Source organism: Argiope bruennichi, chromosome 1, assembly GCF_947563725.1.
Source record: "Argiope bruennichi chromosome 1, qqArgBrue1.1, whole genome shotgun sequence".
NCBI classification, from domain to species: domain Eukaryota; kingdom Metazoa; phylum Arthropoda; class Arachnida; order Araneae; family Araneidae; genus Argiope; species Argiope bruennichi.
The window spans coordinates 29,667,423-29,681,512 of NC_079151.1; the positions used below are offsets into that span (position 1 = coordinate 29,667,423).

Sequence of the window (14,090 nt, forward strand, 5' to 3'; positions counted from 1 at the left end):
GGCGATAAATCGCCAAATGTGACAACCTTCTGCATTATTTTCTAATAACCTTATTTTAATTAGTTGAAATTATCCCTGTTTGTTTGTTTGAATGAGGGAGATTTAGGAATTTTTAGCTACAAAGGCTGTCATCCCAGAAATTATCCCTGAACCAACAGTTAGGCAGTAACACTGTGATTTTCAAGGGAAATACTATAACAGCAGACGGTAGATAATTCAAAAGCTATACTCTGAAAGCCGACTCCAAAATAAAGCTACATTAGCAGACGATAGATAATGGAAAAACTATACACTGAAAGCCGACTCCAGAATAAAACTACATTAGCAGACGATAGATATTTCAAAAGCTATACTGTGAAAGTCGACTCCAAAAAAAAAAAAAAAAAAAAGATTAATCCCAATTTGTTGCCTACGCATTTTAAAGCTTCAGTAATTTGTTGTCTTCAAATCGTTTCAAAAACCTCTAGCCAAAATAACATCATGTTTTTACATTATTAAATATATATGTTGGTTTGTAATTTTTGTACGAAAATTGTTATTCCGTTCAAAATTAAATTTTGTAACAAAATCTTGTCAGTTTATGCATTGTCTATTTGTTTGCCTTTTTAATTTCTATATGAATGCGATAACAACAAACACAATAAGCGAATTAAATGAAATTTGATACATTGTCTTCGGAATATTTATCATGTTAAAATGTTGGATATATTGCAAATTTTTAACGAAATCGGTCAACGAAAAGAAATTTCTTTTCCTAAATAAGTATTCGATTTTTTATTTTGCAAAACGCAAATTTAAACTTATCTATATTATTTGATACTTCCATTGAGAGATGAAAATTTCCTTGCTGTTTACTACTAAAAAGTTAATTATTTAATTAATTAAATCAGTCATTCATTAAATCTTTCTTATACTAAAGAACTGTGATCAAATTTTAAAGAGCTTATATTATAATGAATATTTACAACGAAAATTGAAGTAATCCAAAATTTTTAATATCAAAGCTTTTCTATTATAAATTATTTTTGATATAAGCAATTTTTCATCAGTTAAATTATTTTGCAATTAAAATGAGAAACATTCAATAGTTTCAAAATCTCATTTCTATTCATAAAATTAGATATTTCCAAAAGTATTTTTAAAAATCGCAAAAAGCTAGTTTTTTTCGTTAGCTATTAATAATTTGTAAAGATTATAATAGTTTATTCAGTAATTTAATTTAACATAAGCTGTGGCAACAATGAACGTTTATAGCGTGGAATATGAAGATAGCGAATAAGAAGTGTTCGACAGCAAATTTCTGTCTGCATTGACTGTTAAAAACAAATAGCCAATTTCTAAATAATTTTCGAATTAAAAATTCATTTTTCAGTATCAATAAAGTTTAAAAAAAATCTTATTTAAATACCTCGTTTCCCCGTGTTTTGCTATTTTGAATTCAGTTCACTTAATCAGTGTTAGTGTTGTTGTTGGCTTGCAGAAGTTCACGCACGCGCAAAAGAAACAGTTTAAACAGCCTATTTAATTAAACGTTACGAAACCTTTTCTGAAACCGTCTTTATGCTTCAGCGTATTTGTCTGCAAAATTCGAAAAAAATTTATTCAGTAATTTAAGTTTCTGTAGGGAACAAAAAAATTAAGTATTTCAGTTTTATTTAAATAGATGGTAGAAGATGGAGCTAAGATCACGAACTCACGGTTGCTCTGTGTGAAATCATGAATTTTAATCGTTATTTGGAAATTAATGCTTGCAGTTAAATCCAAATATTTATCTAATGAAGTAGATTACTATTTAAATGTTACGCTGTAATAGCGTCGCCTGCCAAGCCAAATGTATGTATTAATTAAGACACGGTTTCTCCATTGCCAATTATAAGAGGGTTGTTGAAAATTTCGGAATTTGAGCCAAGTTTCAGAATAACTTATTTCGAAAATCGAAATTATAATGTATACCTGATGAAAAAGTCAGTTTTGGTATATACGTTCGTTGAACGAAATTGTAATATTTCTTCATTTGTGAAAAAAAAAGTCTGAAATCTATTATTTTTTTCTTTTGATCTTTATTTTAATTATATTTTTTCCTCTGTTTTAGATGCGTCCAATTCACCTGCTGAAAATATTTTCCAAGAGGTATGTTAAAACTCATGCACTTGAAATAGTTTTAATTTTCAAATAATAAAAAATTAATAATGTCTTGCAATTTATTTAATTAGTTGCTTAAAGTGAATCGATTTAAAAACATTTGTGTATCGACTCTGGTTGTTCTTTGTAAAATAATTTATGTTGTGTACCAAAATGCTCTTTAATTTTGACTTTACCTTCCGTAATTAACGTTGTTCTTTTTCTAAAGAAAAATATTATTTCTGTCTCTAAAAAAATAATTTATTTCATTGGTAAAGTAGTTTAAAACGGTTCTTTTATATATATATATATATATATATCCTTGTTGTTTTTAGTTCTCCATAGATGACGCTCACTTAATTTAATTTTATTTGTAGCTAAATTCTACCTTAAATGTATTGATAAGAAATGTGCATCGATTGTCTTAACAAATGCCTACAAAAGATTCAGATTAGTGACATTGTTTGGTTAACATTCCAGTTTGAGTTGCATTAAAGTTCTTTAAACGAACAGAATCTTCGCGGACCTCTTTTTGGAGGAAAGGAGGGGGGGGGGGGTCGTCCCTCAAGTTTTCACCTCCCCGTATTTTTCACAATCACATGTTTGGAATTAATTAGAAAATCCTACAATAATTCCTTTGATTCATAACAAGAAAAATAATTAAAAATAGTATGGAGGGGGAAAAAAGTTCTTTAAAAGCACGCTATGAAAGTTTTCGCTATCCAGAATGGCGAGATGGTGGCTTCCTGTTGGCGAATGATGCTTTAATTTTTATTCATAATCAAATAGCTAGGATGGCGTCGTTTCTGAGTTGATTCATTGTAGAATTGTTTCCTGAAAAGAAAATTAAAAGGGTTAACATTTTCATCGTTGTGGATGTGATATTTAAGTCTTTTGAAAATGTTAAGTTGAACATTTTAGTTGATATACAGTTTCTCCCAAAATTGAGTATACACTCTACTCTTTCTTCTTTAATTTTATTCTTTTTGATCTTAACCGTTTGCACCGTAACACCGTTTACAAGCTGTTCTAAATGCAAAAGGATATGCAACAAAATATCAATTTAGCTTTTTCTCTTTTTGTTTAGAGATTTTGCTAGATGTATACCCAATTTTGTGACTTTGGAATTTGTAACTTTTGACATAAAAATTTCTGTAATAAAAATATTATTGATTCCTCCGTTTTAATTTTTAGCCTAATATTTTTGTTAATGTATATTTTGTCGTTCTTATAAATATTAGCCATAATAGGAATTTTAAGATCAAAAAGAATAAAATTAAAGAAGAAAGAGTATAGTGTATATTCAATTTTGGGAGCCACTGTATCTGCAGATTATTTTCACGTTGTTCTTATTCTGTGTATAAATTATCTTGAACGTAAGCTGTTACTTGCATATGTACTTATTTAAGTAGGATTTTTTTTTAATTTGTAAATTTATTCTAAGTACTAATTTTAAGTAGTCATTTAGAAGAATGCCAGGACATTTTCGGTATGTAAATGAAAATAAATGGTAATTGAATTGCCGTGGTGCGTTGTTTTAAACAAGTCTTCTATCCATGAGCTGCTGTTATAATCTTTTTCTTGTCTCTCTAGATCTCCAAAGAGACGGGTGCTGTGGTGTCCTGGGAATCTGGTATAAAAAGTTTACCAGTGCGGAGAGGTTAGTAAATTTCTATCATTTTATTTTTCTTAATGCTAGGGGATGATGGAAGAAACCGAGCGCCAGAATTCTAGATAGATTTGCTGGAATTTTTTTTTTTCCCCTTCTTTTTTAAATGATCAGTTTTTGGCAGTTACGAGTTAAGTATATAAAGTATTTTGGTGGATTGTAAAATTTTTTGATTATTTTCTGTTAATTATGTTAGAAATCCAGCGTCAAGCAACAGATTTCTTTAATTAGTGAAATAATTTGATATAGAGGAAATGAAGGCAGGATATTCTTTTATTGGCCAATTAAAAAAAAGTTTTTATGTTAAACTATTCTCATTGAAACCGAACAATTGCATGAGAAACTCTTAATAGGAAACTTGTAAGTTTTAACCTCATGCTGTACTCTAAATATTATTATTTAGATTGTGCTTTATAATTTAAACACTGAAAAATAGATTTGTTCTTTTTTAACGTTTTTGTTCAGTGTAGTTGAGGTTTGATTTTCATACATTCAATCTGTCTCTATATTACGATAGACGACGCTCATTAATCGAATTCCAACTTCTGGTGAAGTAAGTGATTTAAAGTCGCTTTGATTAAAAGATACCGTCTTTCTTCATCTTTCTTTACATGAGCCAATGATTTACGGGTTAATCTGCTAGTCTTGCGAAAACCAAGTGGCAGCATGGGATCAACCTTGCATTTTATGCATATAATTTTATGAAAAAAACATCTGAACTTTGGGTATCATGTCCCATTTTTAAGTAATTCTTATTCACAAAACTTTTTAAAATATAATACAGTCTGTCTGCGTTATAACATTTCAAAAACTTCTAGCAATTTTATTGAATGAGAAAATAATATTTGAAACAAAGCACGTTTTATATCAGCAGATGAACTTTCTTTTGGGTATTTCTTTCTTGGGAACTTAAGATGACGTGCGTACATTTTTTTCCTTCTTCTTCTTCTCCGTAATTAAAATATGTATGGGAAAAACCATTTAATTGCTGTTTTAAAGGGAACCACTAAGTTATCGGTATCTAATCTACATTTTATCGAAATTTGCATCAAAAGATGATGACCATTCTGTACAATGAATTCATTGTTCAAACTTAGGATTATAATTCTGCCTCGCTTCTGTAGTCCACTGTTAACATTTCGTCACCTCTCCCACTCTCCAGTTTGTATTCTAAGTTGAGACGTAAAATCCTGAATTCAACATTGACTGCTCTGTCTTACCAGGAAATTTTTATTCCAAATTCGAAGATAGTAGACGTGTTTGAATTTTGTATGAACACGGAAACACAACAATTCATCGACCTCCATAAATGTCATTTGGTGTATTGTTTCTGAAATTGTAAATCCTTAGTTAAGTTTTGGTAAGGAAGGCATCTTAAAATATATATCCGGATTTTTGTATCATGAAGCACATAACTCGCATGTGTTGAGATTCTGAAAATAAAAATCTTGAGTCCTCGCGGCGTTCACGATCTTGTCCAAGGTCCATAATTTCGTACCGGGAGAGGATAACATGATTATAATCGAGTGTGCCAGAAAGTTTCGGGGAGACCGCTGCTATTATCTTCTACCTTTCCTTCCTGATCACTGTAATGCCCATGTGCCGTGTCCATAATTTGGTACCGGGAGAGGATAACATGATTATAATCGAGTGTGCCAGAAAGTTTCACGGAGAGTACTGCTGTTGTTTTCTCCATTTTCTTCCCGATCACTGCAATGGCCATTCATTGTTTTGTGTTTCTTTCAATAAGTAAGTGAGATAATTAATATTTCTGGTTAGTGAGATAGTTAATGACATTTCTGGTTAAACAAATCTGTATTAAAATTTTATTATAATGTCACAAAAGTTGTGGATATTGGAAGTGATGTTGCTCGTTGAGGTATGATTGTGTGAACAATCTTTATGTCTTTGTGGTTAGAATACGCCATCCCTTTTCAGAATTCCGTTCGTCACTTGATTCACTATGAATCAAGAGAAGAGAAGAGGAAAAAAAAAAAAAAAAAAAAAAGCGAAGAATCGCTCGGAATGTCCGAACGCTCATGAATCATCTGTGTGATGCGTCCGTCTTCTCCTCTGATTGAGAATGATGAGGGTGCGCAGGGGACAGTGATAATGCTGTTTTTCAGCCATCTGCTACGTTTTACGTTTGAATTACGTGCATCCTAGTAGTAGAAAAAAACCCGCCTTGGCTCGTAAACTGATACTTGCATTAAAGCGTTGAAAGTTTTCTCTCAGTCTGGTTACCTAAGTGTTTGAGTTAGTGTTTTTTATTTATTTAGAGGACAAAAAATGCGTGAAAGATATCTTGATTTTTATAGAATGGCAGGTCCGCTATGTCATCATTAATGCATGGATGATGAAGCACCAGAACAGCAAAATAAAATATATTGTTGATTAGTGTGCGTTCTTTATTTGGGCATCCAGTTATGATTAAATGCCTATGTTTGATGGCCTCCGCCTTGTTTTTTTTACACAAAGTTATGTTTAACTGCCTGGGGAATATTATTAGTTACCGGAAATGCTTTTAATTATAGTACGGTCAAAGATCAACTTAAAAAAATAAATGTAAGCCCAGATATGTTGACCAAGTAGCTGGGATTCGCGCAGAGGAAGAAGTAAATGAACTAAGAAACTAAATTTAGATATTTATTTTCATTTTCATATTGGTTGATGAGAGAAGCAATATTAGATGGCATTGTACGGTTGCACACGACCAAATATTTTGCACTAGATTTTTTTAAAAATGTGTTTCAATCCGGCCTATGAGGAAAAAGAAATGAGAGGTCAGTGGCGAATTAAAGTATTATGCGGTCATATGCAGTGCACATTATGGGACCCCTTTTTCAGTACTTTAGTCAATTTAGTTTCGCATTACTACACATTTTTAACATGTTAATGCTATATTTTAAAATTAAATAATCTTTATTTTATTGACATTGTAAAAAAATATTTCAAATTTAATTATTAAAAATTTTTTTAATTTATTTATTACGACGCCAGACTTAGGAGCATCCACGTTTGCACGCAATGTTAATAATGCTGTGGCTCGGCATTTATAAATATTTTAAAAATTAAGTGAACATAATGAGAAATTTACAAATCAGACATACATACTTGATAAATTATGAATATTATATTTAATACTTTATAATTTATAGAATATCATATTTTACACAATTTTTTTGTCTTTGAAAAATATATATTGGCCCCCACTGGACAATATCTCACCTAATGTGTGATGTAGTCGCTTGCAATAGCTCTTTTGTTACAGAATAGGCAAGAAAATTTTTGAAGACCACTTTCGCTGATTCATTTAAAATGGTGAAAGCCCATGAAGAATGTGACACCATTACCTGATAAAAGTAATGAAATATCCATTGTTAGATATTTTTTTCTTTGAAAGATGCTACTATATACATGTAATTAAGAATTTACTAAATTAAAATCATTCTGAGAGAAAGAAATTAAAATTTGTTTGAGGGAGATAGAGTACAGAACTCAATTAATTATGAATCGTGAGATTGCTGATAATTAAGAAAAAAAAATTACAAACAAGAAATTTTACTTGATAAATTTTTCATTGAAGAGATGATTTAAAATAATTGTGGAGAAATAAGATTCGCCGGTCTCTGAAAGAAAGAAGACCAAAACCTGTAAATAGTATTGTTTTTGGCAGCATGCTTCCTGTGCAAAAGAACATCCTGATAGACAGAATTTGTAAAGGAATTGCTAACTTTTTGCTCGTAATTATACTATATCTTGTTAATAAAAGCTTTCTCTTTCTTCCACATGTTTAATGGTATGTATTGAATGACAAGGGGATATAAATATATTTGATATTACACAATAATTATTGTTTTTATTTCTTTTAGAACCATGCATCAAAATTAGTGGGCCTGAAGAAAAGGTGAACAAAGCAAGAGACATGTTGTTAGAAAAATTGGAAATACAAGTAAGGGAAATTGGAATTGTTCTGAAGTAGTTAAAATTAACCTTTTTCCTCTTTTAAAATAGAAGCTGAAAGTCTATTGATTTTATTTCAGAGCAATCGTGTTGTGATGAAATTGGAAGTGACTCACTTGGAGCATCCATCCCTCATTGGAAAAGGGGGGAAACTCATCAAAAAAGTGATGGAAGCTACTGGATGTCACATTCATTTTCCTGATGCCAACAAATGCTCCATCCTAGAGAAAAAAAATCAGGTGAAGACTGAACTGATACATTTCAACCATTAACATGAAAAAAAAGTGAAATAAATTCTAACGCATCCCTTTATAATAGAAGGTTTTAAAATCGGATACTGAAATTGATAGGTTTTGAATTAAGATGTTTTTTGCTGTAAACAGGAACACCCCATTTGAATTTTTTTTTTTTTATGCACATCATTTTATCAATGAAATTTTTATATATTATGTGCTTATATGTTGTGCTCAATTTTATATTTTATGTGCTAATACAACTAAAAAAATAAATTTCAAAATTAAATTTAATTATAGAAAAATATTTTTTTAAGAGTCATTGCAGAGTTTATGTACAGTACATTCTATGTATTTTTCATGGAATATAAATATTTAAAATCTGTTTGGATGAACATAGAGTGAGAAATAACTTACTAGCTTTCTTTTGAAACAGAATTTCATTACTTGTTGCAGAGAATCTCTAATCCTACCTAAAAAGTATGATAATATATAGGAGAAAGTGTTGTGACTTTGACCAATTTTCAATATTAATGTTTTATTGGCATTTTTGTATGCAAGTACAGAATTTCTTTGTGAATGCTGTTTTTAAATTTTTAATTATTTTTTTAAAATTTTATGTGATGATCAATGGTACTGCATATTATACTTTTGACTGAGGTACTGTATGTACCTTTCATCTTCATTTATCATAAGAACATACATTTATGTGGAAAAGAATTTTATAAGAATAAAGAATAAAATGACATGATAATTATTTTTGATTAAATGTTTATACTTAAAAACAAGTTATTTACAATAGTAGCAATTTCTTAAAAAGTTTGCTCTTTAAATATTTTTTGGTCATGTTACTGTTTAATAAATGAGAAAAATTTGCATTCAAAATCATTTTTTTCCAAACTTTTTTTTGTTAAAGTAACAGAATTGCTTTTGAACCCCTTTTTATGTTTTGCTTGGGAGTATCATTTGATTTCAGTGCCTGTAAAATGGTTGAATAATGCATGAGATATGGATGAATCATTGGTCTGTCAGTTACAGATGCAGTTAGAAACTTGTTTAACTAGTAAAAATGTTCTCGTTAAAAGGAATAAAATCTAAAAACTAAAACACTGAATATCCTTCCATGATATTATTTGGATATAAAATTTAATAATTCAATTTTACTAAATAAATATGGTAGAAGATTTATCTTAAATACTTTTTGTTATCCTTTGTTCATTGCCGTTTGTAATAAGTTTTGAATGGCCAAATATATCCCTGTCTAATGGATGCATTCAATAATTTTTGTGAGGATGAAAAGTCGTGATAACCGTACCATTTATTTTGTCATCAGTTAGATGAATTTCATTATTGTTAAAGAGTAACAATGAAAATTTTACAGGATTTGTTCGTATATATTTTAATATGATTTAAATATTTGAAGAAGAGTTGTCTTGTAAAGTAATCTAAAAGTTAAAGAAAAATTGTCTTGTAAGCAAAGAATTGTAGACAAAGAGTAATCTGATGATTAAAATTGCATAGAATTAATGTAATGCACAATATCATAAATTATAAATTGAAGCATACTTACAATGCAGAAATTTTTTTATTAATTTTTCTTTCAGGAATAAACTTCCAATTCACAGAGAAATGAAAAGAAAAAATTTACTTCTGGTACTCAAAATATGTTTGCTTTTCTGCTGTTTCCAATCTTTTTTAAAAAAGATATATATAAAATATACATAGATTAGATTTCTTATATTATTCTCTATAAAACCAGTGGTCAAATAAAGATTTTATTCACAAATTACCATTGTTCTCATAATTTGAGAAAATTATCTTTGTTGAAGTATTACCGATTTTCTCTAAATAAGAAATATTGTACCTTTGACTACGAAAGGAACAACACATTGCTGTGGTCAAAGGTGCAACATGGTATACTTTTCACATTTAAACCTCTAATTCATTTTTTTTTTTTTTTTGTAATAGAAAAATCAAGAGTTTGTACAAAATAAGATTACTATTCTGTCTATAGTATGCATATATTATCATTTTTTAAATGTATCAAAAATGCTATGGGGCTTAAGGTTATGTTTATAATATTTACTTTTTAGTAGGGATATTGGAAATATTTTTATTCATCAATATAAGTGTTTCTATGAAGCAGCGACAAGTTTAAATTGAGTAATTAATGATTAATCTCTATTCTAAACACAAAACTTCAAAAATTTCTTGTTCTTTACCAGTATAGACAAAAGTGGTCCTGGGTACAAATGATCAAAGATGTAACATTTCACCCCATACTTGAATTATAGAATGACCTCAGTTCCTATAATAAGAACATATATAGAAAGATGGGTAGGATGTTGATTTTTAATTGTTAAGATGGGTTGATTTTTGAGGCTGGATAGATATAATCACTGAACCAATATACATGTATGTGGCATAAACCTGTACTTTACTCATGGATTGAGTCATTTTAATGAATCATAGAATTTTCAATTTATTGTGCAGTGGTTTCTTATTTGCATTAGTTGAGAGTTTGAACTCTTCTATCCCATTAAGTTTTTAATAACTAAATAATGAGAATTGTAAAGGATAAAATGTCATGTTTAAAATGTAGGAATATTTTGATATTAGGCATGTTTTGTTTTGAGTAGAATTGTGAAAGTGGTGCATGAATTTGAGTGATACTTCAAATTATGCTTCTGATTATATAATTATTTTGTTAATGCTTGGAAATGATTCAATGGTATGAAATTTATAATCTTTTGCTATTTGTATAAAGGTTTCGATATATGGTGACCCCACTAATGTGGAGAGGGCTCGAGTAATGATAAGAGTAAGTGTTTTTCTTTGTGTTTATTTAAAACTCAAAAAGAAAAATTATTGTGAAGTAGAGTAATTTTAAATATCAATGAGATAAATTAAAATTTTCACCCTTCTACAGTTTAATATATTTAAAATATTCTACAGTTTTTAATAACTAATTTTTAATTAACAATTGGTTTTGTTCTTAAAATGCCTATGTTTTTAAATTCTGAACAATTTATTAAATATACTTACATCCCCATTAATTTAATTACCTTCTATGGAGAATGACTTTTTATGTATTATATGCATATGTTGAAAAATGTTGAAATAAGATTGTGCTTTTATTTAAATGAAGGATTTCAGAAATTTAACATATAAAAACATGGAATTCTTTTGTTTGTTTAAAGAAGTAAAAAAATAATGAGTGTGTGTGTGTCTTAATGGTATGTATTTTTACTTTGCATAGTAAACAATAATAAGAAAAACACTAACTATAGTTGTGTGTATGTGTGATTTTTGTAATTTGATAGCTCTATAATTGAATTAATGATAATTAAATCAGCATCTTTTGTGACCGAATTCCATATAATTATTCACTATACATTGGTAAATTCAAGTTATGTAGTTTTATTATTTTTTATCTTTCAAGGCTTTAATTCCAATACAAATACACTTTGAAGTTCCTAAGACAAGTTTCATTGACACTCAAGTTCTGAATAACATTCATCCAAATTATGATTGCTATCTACCCGAGACTAAATATTTGGGAAGTTATAATGGATTACTTATTTATTCATCTCGGAGACAAAGCAGTAACATCGTTATTGTTCGCTGTAACCAAGACCAGTTTTCACATCTGCGCAAAGATATCACTAAGCTTATGGAACTCATCTGTTGCACTAATGGGGTAAGTGGATTTTTTAAATTTTTAAGCATGGATTGAGTTTGCAGTAAATGTTTTTCCTTTAAGTGGCTCAACTTTATTCCAGTGCTGTTTTAAATATAATTTTTATTAAAAATTAATGAGATATTTTTGGAAAAAATAATTTTTATTTATTAAAATTAGTGTTTTTTATTGATCAGAATCATTACCAATATATTCTATTCTTGCACCTTCTTACTTTGCCACTAAGACACATTTGAAGGGGAAAAAATTTAAAGTATTGTTGAGTTTTTTCAATTTTTTTACCACCCCATTTTGAAGGTGCACAAAGAGTGTTTTTGAACATGTTACAATTTTGAGCTGTGCAGATAACGTCAGAGGTGGCATCCTTTTTTCCTAATGAGAGAAGTAGTAACATATATTTCTTTAACATGCTTTAAAGACCATATCTATCAGACGCGCATACACAGTTAACATCCTGTGGAATTAAATGATTAACCTGCTACCTGCCAATCTCTGATGAACAGTGCTAACAGGATATCATAATTTTGTCGAGGAACTTCATATCATTTCATTATTGATAATTTTAAATATTTACACACCCATTTTTATAAATTGTGTTCAATTTTTTTCAGATATATTCAGTAAAATATCTCAAATTTAATTGTTTACAAGTCTGGCATTTTATTTTTTTATACTTATGATTGCTACTTCATTAGTAAGTGAAATTTAATTAAAATTTGCATTGCAATTTACTGCAGTCCAAACCAGAACAACTGCCTAGTGATAATCTTATTAATGGAAAAGATATAACTTTAAAACATACTGTGGTGAAAGGTTTTGCCGATTGAAATATTAAACATTTGTATTCTTAAATACAGAGGGGTTCTTTTGTTTCTTGAGTCTAAAAATGGGTTGTGCTGTAAATATACTATTGATTTGAAAAACTTCTATAGTTATTTGAAAATGAGTTTCTCTTGTATTTTATGAACTGAACTGAACTCAAACCAAATGAAAATCAGTTTTCCTCCAATCAGTTCAGAATTGTTTTAAAACTCTCCTTTCAGTGTTTTATAATGGTTTTAAGATGTATATAATATGAATTTATTATAAATAGAATATAATATTTTTCCGTATGTTTCTTAAAAAATTGTTCATGCCCTCAAAACATATAAGAACATAACAATTTAAATATCAGATTATCTTACATATTCTTTCTAATTTATATTTTATATGTTTGATCTGTTTTCAGGCAAATTTGCCTCCTGTACATATGGTGACAGATATAATGCAGCAACATCATTCTTTTGTAAAAGGGCCAAATAACTACAATATTGAAGGAATTGTGAAGAGAACTGGAGCTAAAATAACCTTTCCGGATATCAATACTCCGAAGTCTGAAAAGAGGTCGATTAAAATAAGTGGTAGCCTAGATTCTGTATATGTAGCCTGGCTTGAAATTATGGTAGGTTGAATAGCAATTAATAAGTCAAAAATTTTTGTTAAACAATTTCTTACAGAAGGGATTTAACATTCAATGTATATGTATATATATATGTATAAAAAATTCAATTATACATTCAGTGGTTATATATATATAATATGGAAATTCGAACAGTAAATTCTTCTTATTTGTTATTGCAGAATTTTTTGCCTGTGAATGTATCCTTTGATGTAAATGGTACTCGGGAAACCAAAGGTGGTAAGTAAATTGCCATATTTTTTTCTAACTTATTAAATTTAGTTCATACATGGGATATAAATATTTGGCTGTAATTATTTTATCTTGTGCATTATATGAATTATAAGATGTAGAAATAAAAATGTAGACCAAAATATAATTTTTAGATTATATATATTTGAAAATATACTGGAATCATTATCTGTTATACATGATCAGTATTTTTTACCTATTGGAAAATAATATAAATCATCATATTTCAATTTAAGAAAAAATGAAATGCAGATTATTAATATAGCTCAATTTATGTTTCAAATTTCAATTAGTTTCAGTGTCCTTTCTTAATTTTACAGAATACATGGACTTTCTTCGAGATCTTGGTATTACCTTGTACACCCGTCCTAACCCGAAATACTACACAAAGGTATTTTTTTTCTTTCTTATGGATATTTTTTCAATACATTTTGGATATTTTAAGATGTGAATGATATAATTAATTTATAAAATTGTTTTCTAGAAATCTGCAGATTATAAAAGCTTTCTTTTTGCCTAGTGCTATGAAGCTTTCATGATAATTCATTGATTAAAACTATTACCATAAAATGCTTGATAAGTACAGTATTTTTCTTGTAATATTGATTCAATATGAATTTATAATTTTCCTCCATACTTTCTGTTTTATTTTTCAACTTGTATCAGGTCCTAAATAACAAATTAGCTATTTTTATGTGGGATAGGGAAAATAAC

At 28.7% G+C, this 14,090-nt stretch overlaps 1 protein-coding gene across 1 annotated transcript in view; it reads left to right on the forward strand.

The window, feature by feature from the left end:
* LOC129969920 (protein bicaudal C homolog 1-A-like) overlaps positions 1-14,090 on the forward strand; it is a 57,102-nt gene that overhangs the window by 26,676 nt on the left and 16,336 nt on the right. The window contains exons 2-10 of the mRNA XM_056084423.1: positions 2,093-2,130; positions 3,715-3,781; positions 7,663-7,742; positions 7,834-7,992; positions 10,754-10,807; positions 11,429-11,686; positions 12,915-13,127; positions 13,307-13,364; positions 13,697-13,767. Of these exons, the coding sequence (XP_055940398.1) occupies positions 2,093-2,130; positions 3,715-3,781; positions 7,663-7,742; positions 7,834-7,992; positions 10,754-10,807; positions 11,429-11,686; positions 12,915-13,127; positions 13,307-13,364; positions 13,697-13,767 (998 nt within the window). The remainder of the gene's footprint in view (positions 1-2,092; positions 2,131-3,714; positions 3,782-7,662; positions 7,743-7,833; positions 7,993-10,753; positions 10,808-11,428; positions 11,687-12,914; positions 13,128-13,306; positions 13,365-13,696; positions 13,768-14,090) is intronic.